At 66.0% G+C, this 12,843-nt stretch overlaps 1 protein-coding gene across 1 annotated transcript; it reads left to right on the top strand.

Annotated features, from left to right (window-relative positions):
- Positions 1-8,205: 8,205 nt before the first annotated feature.
- On the top strand, positions 8,206-10,159 carry EMIHUDRAFT_445779 (hypothetical protein; the record flags this gene model as incomplete). Its single annotated transcript, XM_005766316.1, has 7 exons — positions 8,206-8,426; positions 8,527-8,646; positions 8,722-8,827; positions 8,945-9,146; positions 9,396-9,673; positions 9,809-9,888; positions 9,966-10,159. Coding segments are annotated over exons 1-7 (1,185 nt in total), but the record flags the coding sequence as incomplete, so codon positions are not given.
- Between the last annotated feature and the right edge of the window lie 2,684 nt (positions 10,160-12,843).

Below are 12,843 nucleotides of genomic sequence, written 5' to 3'. Positions count from 1 at the left end.
GCTGCTCTGCTGATCTACTGGGAAAAAGAATTTCATAAAAGAATACCCCCGGCCGTGTGGCCGACAGCACAGCCCAGCGCGGTCGAGGCTCTGCTGATCTGCTGATCTGCTGAAAAAAGAAATATCCGAGGCCGAGTTTCGACTAGAAAATAAGACCGCAAAAAGAAAGATCGCTACCCTCCTGGAAGGCAGCACAGCCCAGCGCGGCCGGGCTAGGCTCTGCTGATCTGCTGATCTGCTGGAAAAAGAAAAGCGCGCCAGAGTTTCGCCCCGCAGCACAGCCCAGCACCGTCGAGGCTCTGCTGAAAGAGAACGACAGTAGCAGCCATGCCCAGCGCAGTCGGACCCATTGGCGGCGCGCCGCCGGCCCGCCACGAAGGCGCCGGAACGAGGCGGCGGGGAGCGAGACTCCCTCAACCCTGACCTTCTGGCACTGGCCGCAGGCCGGATCGTAGCGCGCGCCCCGCCGCAGCGAGCGCGAGCGAGGAGAGGGCGAGATCTCCAGAGGCAGAGGTCGCCGCGGGGAGGAGGGAGAGGGCGTCTCTTGAGACGACAGTGGCCGCTCCGACCCTGGCGGCCGTCACTCGCGCTGCCCCAGCCCTCGTGCCGGCTCCCGCGCCGCCGCACGTCGCGCCGTGGCGGCAAAGGACCCGGAGCTGAGGGAGGCCGAGGAGGCGTTGGCAGCCGCGGCCGCCCTGGCCGCCTCCGACCCCTCCGTGAGACTCGAGGCGGAGCCGGGAGCAAAGAAGCGGGCGGCGAAGCTCGCCCCTCGGGCGCACGGTGCGCGGCCGCACTTCCCTCGGCGCCGTCGGCGGCGGCGAAATGGCGGCTCCAACGGCGAGGCCGCGCGCCGGGCGGAACGGACGGCCACCCGCCACGCTTCACAGCTGAACGCTGTGAACAGGCGCGGAGACCTCGCGGCGCTCGCGGCGCTGCATCGGCGTGCGGACGAGGCGGGCATCCACCCCTACACCGAGCGAGTGGTGTCACCGCGGTGCTGCTCGGCTGCCGCGAGGTCGGCGACGCGGCGGAGGCGGAGCGGCAGTACGAGGAGGGCCAAGGGCTGGCCGGACTCGGCCTCGACACGTCCATACACAGAAACGCCCCCCGACACGTCCGCGACATGACCCGCCAGGCGTACCGCTCGCCGGGCGGGCCGCGGCCACTCTCGGCCACGCGCCAAGCCGCTCTTCGCCCGCCTAGCGGACTGGCGGATCACGGGCCGGCTTGCCTCCTCACTAGGTGACCGTCAATGCGAGCGAGGAGGAGGCGCCGTACACACGGCGCTCGACCTGTTCGAGCGGCGGCCGGGGGAGGGGGCGGCGGGGAGGAGGAAGGCGGAGGCGAGGGGGGACGAGGCGAGGGTGGCGGCAGCCTCGAGGTCGACGCGCTGAACCCGCAACTCGCTCATCCGGCGCTGTATTGCTCCCCCGGCGCAATTTGGCGGCCACAGAGGACGAGCTTGGATATTTTCCATGCCGTTCTGACCTGTGCAGCGACCATTCTGCGCCGCCGTGGATGAATTACGACGGATTGGTCGGCGGAAGCCAATCCAGTTCCGCCAGTATAGTCGATTGCGGACTGGCGACTCTCCCATTGCAGTACTCTCCAGCTGCGTGACTGCTCTCAATATAGTGCGTGAGCTGCCGAGTCAAGAGTGTAGCGACTAACTAGTTTTTGACAACAGCGGTGCGTGCCCCCCCCCCCCCCCCCTTTCACCATTCACGCGGATCTGAACGGGGTGGGCCACAGGACTTTGCCCCCTCTTACTGCGACCAGAATCGCGTCTCTCGTGTACGGCTTTATAAGAGGTGTATGTGTGTGGGGTCGAGTGTCGAGTGTCGAGTGTCGTGAGCTCGTGAGCTCGTGAGAGCTCGTCGTCGACGTGTCCGCCCCGCCGGTCGCGCCCAGTGGCGCAGTGCGGAACGAGCCAGCCGCGTTTTCTTTATGCTTTGCGCGGCAGGCGGCGTACGAGCCCTCTTTTGCAAAGTGGGACTGGGAGGCGATGCCGATGGGCAGCGCATTTGCCGAAAGTGGGGCCATGTTGAGAGAGCTGTGCTTGCCTCCGCCTCCGCCTAATGCTCCGGATCCACTTTTGGGACTCCGGTACGGGCTAGCTTCCCCGACCTTCGTCGCAAAAGCCGGTGGGTAAGTATTCTTGGCTGGTGGCGGCTCTTACCCAGGCAGGTAGGTAGAAAGGTGAAGAACTCCAGAGGAGGGATGGGAGGACGGCACGCCGCCACACACAGGGGTTTAAAGGCTGCCCCGACGTGAGTCGCAAAAGCCGGCGCAAGAGCCCGCGCAAATTCGGGACCCGAAAATTCTTTTCCTTGTGGCGGCTCTTAGCGCTGGAGTCGCAGGACCTGGATCCTCCGTCAAAAAATGGCCACCGTCTTCACGCAGGCGGCCTCCCCGCTCAAGCTCAACCTCCACGCACCCAAACCCGCGTCGCGCTTCGACGACCTCTCCTTCGACCTGATGGACGCCTCGCCGCTGCCGGCGCGCGGCCTCGCCGCTGCCGGGTGCGTACAAGCCATGCCTCCCAGACGCTCCACTTCCTCCGCCCGCGCTCCTCTCGTCTGCGCCTCTCACCGCCGAAGCCACACTTCACCGCCGCGGCCGCGCTCCGCCCAGGCGCGGCACGAAAGTGATCCTCACCGACCTCCGAAAGCACGACGACCTCAACGGAGAGGTCGGCTTCATCGTCTTCAAGCCAGACGACCGCTTCGACGGCGAGCTCCGGTACCGCGTCCTCCTGCGCGACCACCCGGACATCGTCTTTGCCAAGGGCTCAAACCTGCTCGTCGACACGTGCGCACCTTGCGCCGCGCGCCGCTTCACCCGCGCGCCCGCCGGTCAGTAACTCTTCGCTCCGCGCCCCTCGCCGCCCGCGCAGGAGCGTCGACGACCACCCCATCCAGTCGCTCCTCGACTGCTTCAAGCAGAAGCTCGGACTGACCGCCTCGATGTGCCACTCCGTGCTCGCGCAAGCCCTGTCCGAGTCGATGATCCAGCCGGCGGCCCGCGCACTCGCCACAGGCCCGTACTCGCCCGCGCCCCGCCCCTGACGGCCTGCCCGTCAACGCAGGTGAACCCCCCCGCCGGAAGCGACGGGGACATCACCTTCCGCCTCTCGCTCCTCGCAAGCCTGTCACCGGTCTGCCTGGAGGACCCGCGCGGCCAGCTCGTGGCGCGCCTCGCCCGCGCCTCCCACAGCCGCGCACGCCCCCCGCTCTCAGAGCGCCCCATCGCGAACCGTGTCTGCGCAGATCTGGGACGCCGCCTCCTTCGACCACGAGTCCGACAGCGCAGTGGTCGAACTGGCAAAGATTCCCGATGAGCAAGCGCTGGTGCGCCCAAATTCGAACGCAGCAGTTGGATGCATCGCCGCTCCGCTCAGCTTCAAAAACACCGTTGCCGACCGCTGCACCGCCCCAGGAGAACCGCTGCCTTTGGAAGAACATCCTTCCGGTCAAGATCAAGCGGAAGGTCAGCCTTCTGCTGGACGAGGGCCTTCTCTCGTGGCAGGATGTCCTCGAGGTTCGGCAGCGAGGGCGACGCGACTCCCCGCCCGCGCCGTGCGCGCTCCTCACCAGCTCGTGGCGATGTGACGCGCTCAGGACGGCAACGTCTTCTGGGAGATTGCGTACACCGACACCCCCGACTGGCCGGAGCCGGAGCGGTGGTACCAGGCAGCTCGACCCCCGCCATCGCCCGTTCGTGGGGCCCTCGCCGTCCCCACGCAAACTTCGACTCTCGCCCGCGCTAAGCTCAACGAGGCGGAGTGAGCGCGCCGTCGGCTCTGGCCAGCAGCAGAGCGGCGGCGGCGGGCGGGCGGCGGGCTGCGGCGCGGCCGCGCGACGGATTGAGCGGAGGTGTGTGGCGGCTCGGCGGGGGCGGCGGCGCGAGCTGCCTCGAGCGCTCGGCCGCGGCGGCGGCGCATCTCGAGGCGCGGCTGCTGCGTCGAGGCGAGAGAGAGAGTCGAGAGAGAGAGCAGGCCAGAGCGAGAGCCCTTGCGCTTGGCTCGGCGAGGGGCGGGGGAGCGGCGAGATCCTGAGGCCTTCGTTGTCTGCGTACGACTTGCCGCCCGCGCCTCCGAACCACGTCTGCGGGAGGGGTGTGGGGCGGGGCGTGCGGGGGACGTGCGACCCGCGGGGCCTCGGCGCACTTGTGTTGCTCCTCCTCGTTGCGCACGGGCCGTGCAGCAGAGACTCTGTGAGCCGGTGTTGTCGTGCTCTGTGTGCTGCAGAGAGTCGGGCCTTTGGCCGTGTCCTTTGTACGATACTACTCCTATGGTGGGGATGGGTCGCTTCTAGTACTGCGCTGAAACAGAGTCGAACACGAAGCCCATTTTACGAACGTGACAACGAGCGAGCGATGCACGGCGCCCACACACCAGCCACACCCATCCGCCACAGACGCACACACGCCGCACGGCGACAGACCCACACGCTGTGCACGGGTCGCCTCTCTGCCGGTGTGTCGCGCGCCACGACCGCGCCACCACACGACCGGCCGTCCCTCCACCCCAGGGTAACCTACCACCCCACCCGCCAGCAGCCGCTCTCCGCATCTCACAGCCTCTCGCGCCCACTGCCGGCCGGCAGACTCGACCTCGCCCACGAGGACGGTCGTTCCCGCCTCGTGGGCCCGGATCTGCTCGAGCTCGAGCGCCCGGCCGGAAGAAGGACGCGTCTAGCCCGCCCACGAGGGCCGAACTGACGAGTACGCGGAGCTGCGGCGGCTCTCAATGTGCGGCGCAGCCCCTGGTGGCAGCTCGCGAGCCTGGCTGAGGGCGGCGGCGTAAAGGTACGTCCGTCATGAGCTGTCGCCGCCCGCAGCGGGCCGCATGTCGCCCCTGCCGATCTCGAAGCTCGCCGCCGCCCGGCAGCGGTGTGCTTCTCACGGCGACACTCCGGCCGACAACGACAGCACCAACCGGCTCTGGGCTCCGCGAGCGGCTCGTCACCCTGCAGGTTGGTGCGGCGTCGGCAAGGCAGCCGCGTCGGTGCAAAGGCGGCGTCGCCACCGCGGCGTGATCGGATCGGAGGTGGCAACGCGCTGCTGGCCTCGGCGCCAGCCTTGTTGGGCTGCGGTGGCTGCCTTCGCACCTGGGATTGCGACGAGAGCTTTCACGTTGCGCCGGCGTGGCTGCGAGCGCAGCACGCGCGATGTGCTTTGCTAATCGCTCGCCCATGGACGTGACACCGGCGCGCCTCCGTGGCAGCAACGTAGGCGCGAAGCGAGTCACGAATGACAGCGCGATTGAGCAGGCACTCATTTGCGGCTTCGGCACGATGTGGGCCGGCCGGCGCCATGGCACGCCCTGCGAAGACAGCTAGCATTCGCCGAGTCGACTCTCGGTGCGGCGTGTGCATCGCGTCGAGAGTTGCGGAGCTGTTGTTGTCGGGTGTTGGTAGCGTCGCGGTGTCGCGCCTGGCGTGAGAGGCGGAGCAGGAGCCGGCGAGGCCACGAAAGAATTTAAACAAAACAACTCTGTCTGCCACGAAAGAAATCCCGAATAACCACCTGTGTATTGTAACGGCTAATGCATGGAAAAAAGCTGGTGTATAGCACGCACAGACCATCGTTCACAGCGCCTTCTCAGTGAGTGAGTGAGTGAGTGAGGGAGTGTGAGTGAGTGACACACACACCGCACACACACACACACACACACACACACACACACACACACACACACACACACACACACACACACACAGAGTGTGGCGTGTCGTGCCACGTGCGTCTCATGCCCTGCTCTCGAATGCCCGGTGGTCTTCCTTTTCTTCTTCCTTATTCCCCGAGAGAGTCTCGAGAAATCCGGGATGTTTCCGCCGAGTCGTCCCAGCCGGAGTTGTGCGGCGGTGCCGGTGCGCGGTGGGAACATTTCTTCCTCGCACTCACAAATTCTTCCTCGCTCCGATGGTGTGCCGGTGTGTGTCTTGCGGACTGGCCCACCGTACGGAATTCTTCTTCTGGTGGTCGAGCGGGTGGGCGCGAAGGCCGGGCGAGGCGGCTGCCTGGCGTCGTGAGATGGGGGAGGGGCAGGCGGCGGCCGCGGCAATCCTTCTTCTGTGTCAGCGTTTGTCAGTCGTCCTCCACACCGCTGTGGCGTGGCAGACGGTGAACGAGCTAGCGTGCGGGGAGAGCGGCAGACGGTGAACGAGCTAGCGTGCGGGGAGAGCGGCATTGTGCATGGTGCGGCTCCGCTGGTGAGCCGGTGTGTGTGCCAGTCCGCGCCAGTCCGCGCCCTTGTCGTGCCAATAAATAAAACGGACACACCAAACAAGGGGTGGGAGAAGGACAGGGTCCCCACCTGCGCGAGCAGGATCTTGTAAGGACGATCAGGGACACAGGGGAACGGGAGCGGGGAGCGCATCGCGACACGGAGGGGGGCAGGGCAGCGTTCACCCACACGACAGGGTCCCAGGGATTCCCCTCTCGTATAGGACAAAGTTGCACCCGGCGGCACGGGGGCAGGCGCGGGCCTCCTACTGGTTGCGCTCTCCTAGTTCTCCTGCTACTGACAAAAAGGACAGCGACAGGTTCGCAGCACGGTGGACTCCCTATTCCACTGGCGATCTCTCTCGAAGGGGGAGGGGCTGTGTGTCTGTGTATGTGTGTGTGTGCATGTGTGTGTGTGCATGTGTGCATGTGTGTGTGTGTGTGTGTGTGTGTGTGTGTGTGTGTGCGTGTGTGTGTGTGTGCCTTTGTCGTGCCAGTGTGAGAGAGGCGCACTTGGAGCACTTGGAGTGCAGTCGGCAACCTCACATCCAGGGCCGGGGAGCTAAGAAGCGCACCCCGCGAGCCGGATGATCGGCATCGGGCTACGGGCTAGAGAGCCCTGACCCCTAGCTAGGGGGGGTGCGCATGCGCAGGGAAAGGGCCGTAAAGTAAACACGGGTCTCCGAGGGTTGGCCCCGCGTACCGGGTTTCCCCTTAACTGCAGGACGCCCCCTCTACTCGGAGCTAATGAATGAACACCACACTGCACGCCTCACACCTGCCCGCTGTGTTTTCTTCCTTTTTCGGCCCAATAAGAATTCTTTCTGCGTTCTTAACGGAGTCGCTTAGGCGGCTCCGGTGGTGTGCCTGTGATAGTACTAGCACGCGCCAGTTCGCACCTGTGTCGAGCCTGTCGGCTGCGAGAGAGACTTCTGTTGTTTAGTGAGTGAGTATTCTTGATACGAAACCACGACGACACACACACACAGGTAGGTAGGTAGGTAGTAAGGTGAAGAACAGCCAGGCTCGGACTGGACACCAACGCGGTATGGGTGGACGCTAGACAGATGATGACGACACGCACGAGCGACACACAGACACAAACAAGCTCACAAGACACACAGCCAGCTGGCTGCCACACACCCTGAGTCGGCGTACACATAACTCAGGACCACATCCTCCCTGTCGCCCCCCCCAGCACTCCACGGTGCCAAGGGCACAAACAAGGGCACAACTCAAACAACAGACGACAGGAAGTGATATGTGAGGCTAGAGCAGCATGCTCCACCTCTAGCAATCTCACCGGCCTGCGAGGCACGGACGAGACCGTATGTGGGGTCTAGTGAAGTGTCTATGGACGCGCTCCTCATGGGCTAGCTGCCTGCAGCTAGCCCTTCTCGCACTCACGGGCAGTGACAATTCAATGGGTGAGTGTTTGCGAGCAGAGGCGCGTGGGCTAAATCTAGGCCGCACGTCGTGGCACTATGGCGAAGTTAGACGTGCGGCCGCAGCGCGCCCGCCGCAGGCTCGGCGGTGCGCGCGTGTTAGCGAGAAAGTTGCGGGTAGAGCCATGCCCGACTTTTCGAAGGTGAGGCCTCTGCGACGAGTGCCAGCCGCGCTGCGGAGCCACACCTTTCGAGCCGCGTCCCGTCAGCACTGTCCCCGAGTGGTCCCGCCTCGGCGGCACACACTCTCGACCAGGACAGTCCCGCCAACGGAAACGTGTCGCGCGCCGGCGACGATTGCGGCGTGGTCGTTGTGAAGCGAAGTTGGCACGACCACCGGCCTGCTTCGCAGACCGGGCAAGGACTGCACACACGAGGTTTGTTAATTCTTTCTGCGCGCAGCCCCAAAATTCTTTCTGCGTCATGGCTGACGAGCTGGCTGTCGAACTAGTCATAGGAGCTGCCGTGCCGACGAACGCCGTGTCTGTCCGCCTCCGTGCGCCATGTCTCCGTCGTCGGGCTGCTCGAATGAGAAGCCGCAAGCCTCGATGAGCGTCTGCAATCTCACCGCCAATATCGCAAACTCGATCGTTGGCTTTGCCGTGCTGACGCTGCCGACAGGGATGGAGCGGCTGTCTGACAACGGGATGGCGACCTCCGAGGCGCTCGGCGTCGGCGTCGTCCTGCTGCTGGTTTTCGGGACGCTCAACGCGTGGACGTTTACCCTCATTGCCGAGGCTTGCGAGCGGACAGGCGTGCCACAGCCCGCGTTCTCTCTGACCTTTTGCGCCATCATCCACTCGCGGCAGCCGAGGCGCCGGCCCGTTCCAAGAGCCTTCGTCGCATCCCACAGGGACCTGCTCGTATACGGCGGCGTGGCAGAAAACGCTCGGGCCGCGTACTGCGTGGCTGGTCTCGTCGAGCACGCTGCTGATCAGCTTCAACAATGCGGTCATCTGCCAGTCCATCATTGGCGCGCGCGCACCACACGAAGCAGCTCCCGCGTTCGTCTCCCCGGCGGAGAAGTACGCATGACACGCCCCCGCAGGCGTCTGCTTGACAGACTTGATCGGCTTCTTCCTCGAGGCGCCAGAGGAGCTGCCGCGGCTGCGCATCCAGCTGCTCGTGGTCGTCGCCGTCCTCTTACCGCTCTGGTGCCCATCCTCGCCTCAGCACTCCCTCTCTGCGTCCACGATGCTGCTGCCGAGACTAGCCTCCTCCCACCGCGGTTCCTGTCGTCCTCACCTCGCCTCCCACCCCGCGCCGATCAGCCTTTTGCCTTCCCTCAAGCCGCTCTCTGCCGCGTCGACCTTTGGCCTCGCTGGAACAGCGACGACAGCAGCGACGATGGCCGCGCGTGCTCTCGACACGTCCTACGGGCCCGAGGGCAAGTTTTTCGAGGTTGTGCAGTGGGTCCCCACCTTCGAGCAGCGCGCGGCAGACCCTGAGGGCGAGATCGCCGGTCTAGCCGCGGTGCGGAGACGAGTAGAGGAACGGGCACACTCTCTGAGAGACGCACGACAGACACGGCGGAGGCATGCACTCCATCGGAGTTGCGACTCCGCCGGGACGGACCGCCGATCACTCCCCGGCCCGGCCGTGGTGCCTCGGTGCGGTGCACGCCGAGAGGTGGTCGCGGCGCGTTGACCGCCGTGCGCATACTCGCGGTCAGGTCGCGCCGAGCTAGGAACCTTCTAGGAACCTTCTAGGAACCTTCGTCAGGTCGCGCCGAGCGCGAGCAGCGTGGCCTTCTTCCTCTCGCTCGCATCGAGCGCGTACCTGGCACACTTCAACGCGCCGCTCATGTACGCAGAGACGCGCCCCGACCGACACGGCTCGCGCCTCGCCCCTTTCCGCGCTGCCGCCGCCATCGCCTTCTCTGCTGCAGCTGCGCTCTTCATCAGCATCGGGGGCGCCGGGTTCGCTACCTTTGGCGAGGCGGTGCAGGCGCTTGTCATCAACAACTACGCTGCTGCCGACCCGCTTGCCGCGATCGCCCGGTGCGGGGCTTGTCTCCCGCCCCTCGAGTGTGTCCGCACGAGCGCAAGAATGCACAGCCTCCCCACCTCCCGGACTCGCGGCAACAACTCGCACTCTCCCCTCCCACCCTCCTCCGCCCTCCATGCCCCTCTCAGGTGCGGCCTCTTCCTGACCGTCCTCTTCGAGTTCCCGCTGCTGGAGCGCCCCTTTCGCCTCACCCTCGCGGAACAGCTCGGCAATTCGCGCTTCGGCAGGCAAGTGGGCGCGCCGCCCCGCCCCGCTCTCGACCGCCTGTGCACCGACCAAGCGTAGGCAGCTCGAGCGGCGGCAAAGGTCGGATCCACGTCTTCCTCTCTCTCGGCGCCATCACCGCAGTCGCCTTGGCCGAGCCTCCCCTCGACCAGCTGGCGGCGTTGGGCGGCGCGACGGGTGGCTCCCTCCTCATCTACATCGCACCTGCCCTGATGACGCTCCGCCTCGCGAGCCGTACCATCCTCCCGCGGTCGGAGAGCGGGAGCTTCATCATCGCCGCCGACATCGCCGCCGACACGGAAAGCGAGGCGCCTTCGGACGCGGCGCACGGGTACAGAGGGCCGGTCGCGGGCGCTTATGCAGCAGTGTTGTGGGCGATGGCGGCGATGGGGGTCGTACTTGCCGGCGCGGGTTCCTACAGCGCGCTGCAGGCCCGGGACCGGCCCTCAGACTTGCAGTCGGGTCTGGACGAAGCCGACCCGGAGACCGACACGGGGGAGGAGGAGGGCACGCCAGCGTTGGAGCCGCCCGCTACGAAGGGCGTGGGAGGGGCCACCGCCAGCCTCGCCATTGCCGCGCCCGCCGCCACACACTCCAGGCGGCGCGCGGTGCGACAGATGCTCATCTGCGCGCTGCCGGCAGGGAAGCTGCCCTCCCCCTCCGTGCGTTTACCTGAGGTGCGTGAGCCGCGCTCCTCACGCCGCGTGGCTGCCGGCGCAGGCAGTCGTTTCCCGCGAGCGTTGCGGCCGTGTGGAACGGCAGCGACCCGACGGACCGCGGCGTGGTCGCCCTCGGAGGGTGAGCTGAGAGAACACTAAGAACGCTGAGAGAACACTAAGAAGCCGCCGAGAGACCGACAAGTTCGCTGATGAAAAGGCCGGGCAGGAGATTACCGAGCACCCCCTCGACCATCGGCAGCACCGCAGCTGCTCCTCGACCGTAGGTGCGCCGCCGACTACCACCACGAGCACGGGCGCCTCAGTCTCGTCTTCGCACTCGTCCGCTCGCAGCAGCTCGACTTTGTCCGCGCGTCGCCGCCGCCAGGCCGTGTGTTGCAGAGCTCCTACAGCGAGGGTCCGACGCGATCGCCGATGGGGCGCAAAGCCACGCTTTTCCACCGCCCGTACTTCAAGCATTCCGCCGCTTGGGTCGACTCGGTCGGCCTCGCCATCACCCTCGAGGGCAGGCCATGCAATCTGACGTTCCATGAGTGCGCAATGCTGGCATTCGACCCACCGTGTCCCGTGGAAGCGGCTATTGACAAGTCATTCCTTGCCAGGTACGCGGCGAGAGCCGATTGCGCCCTTTCGCCGAGCCACCACGACGTGATCGACGAGCGCGAGCATTACCAGGCCAGCCACCCTCCCATCGAGACACAACCCTCCTTGCGACACCCCCCGCCGCTTCGAAAGGCGCTGCCGCCCCTCCCCAGGTCGGCCACCGCGACGTGGTGCTCACCAACCATCACACCCTCTCTACGCGCCGCATGACGGCGGTGGTGCGGCTCGTGCTGCAGCCGGTGGAGCCACTCCACATGCCAGCGGCTTCACAAGAGGCACCTGTCGGCCACATGCCTGCCGGAGTGGCTACAGGCGACGACGCTCCGCGTCAATAACCACACGCGTGACGTCGTTTGGACGGGGTCGGCTCTCTTCATACCGCCATGCTCGCGCCTCGTATGGCGACGGCTGGCAGATTGGGCGGCGGCGTGGCAGGCTGCGGGGTTTGTCGACATTGTCGTCCACGCACGTAGCCAGGCCCTCTGTTCGGAGCTCACCGAACGCGTGCCCGGCGTCGCGTGCGTGCCGTCGCCCTCGCTGCCGGACGGGTTCCCCGAGGGGCTTGGCGCGCCGCCGTCGCCGTCGCTCACCGAGCCGCCCGCCGAGCCGCCCGCCGAGGTTGCGCGCGACTACCTCGACTGGCCGCTGCTCAACATGGTCGGGCTTGTGCAGTCTGAGGTGCCGGGCTCCCCCGCGCGGCTGGCGGTGCTCGTCCGGACTCACCCCGCCCCCCGCTGTCCAGGCGGCGGGCTACCGCACGGCCGCTTTCCTCGACGTCGAGGATCGACCGCCCGAGGGCGCCGCGATCGCCGCCGCCCTCGGCGAGCTCGTGCACAGTCGGTCGCCGTATGCGTACCTCTTCCGGCCACTCCACGGCTGCGACGCGTGCCCAACCAGCTTGGGCGCGCCCGCGGTGGCGATGCGCACCTCGGCCGTCTCGCTCGCGATCTTCCCGCTCCATTCGGGTCGTAGGTGAGCTCGCCGCGGCGATGCGTAGCGACCACTGCAACCTCTCGGGTGGGCTGCACAAGGTGCTTGGCGTGCCCGCCCGCATGTCGTCAGTGCGGGTTGGCTCCGCCTCGCCCACCATCGGCAGGGGCCATGATTCGGGCGCGTGCATGCAGCGCCCAGTGTCGCTGATGGAGAAGGTCCAGTGTGGCGCCCTGCCAGCGGCGCGCGCTAGGAACGGGAGCAGCGCGAGAGAGGAGCGGCGGAAGCGCACTGTCTAGCGAGAGAGAGGAGCGTGCGCACCGCCCGCGCTGTCAGCCGCGGGGCGTCCGAATGGGAACTGTGGACACTTGCGTGATATTCATCTAATATTCGCGCGTGCCTCTAAATTGCCACCCAGACGATAAGGATAATAAACAAATAAAAACGCACACCCCAGAGGTGGGAGAAGGACACGGAAACGGTCCCCATCTGAAAGAAAAGAAGAAAGAAAACAGACACGCCAAACGAGGGATGGGACGAGGACAGGGTCCCCACCTGCACGAGCAGGATTTTGGAAGGACGATCAGGGGGACAGGTGGGGCTCTCCTGCTCCTGACAAGGGACGGTGCGATCAAAACATACGGATTTTTATTTTATTCGCCCTGAACAGCGACTCTCCAATAGACGTATCGCTCAGACGACCGTCGCGTCAGTCTCTCAAAAAACGA

This window comes from Emiliania huxleyi (genome assembly GCF_000372725.1).
Source record: "Emiliania huxleyi CCMP1516 unplaced genomic scaffold EMIHUscaffold_517, whole genome shotgun sequence".
Taxonomy (NCBI): domain Eukaryota; phylum Haptophyta; order Isochrysidales; family Noelaerhabdaceae; genus Emiliania; species Emiliania huxleyi.
This window is presented reverse-complemented; position numbering and strand designations above follow the sequence as displayed.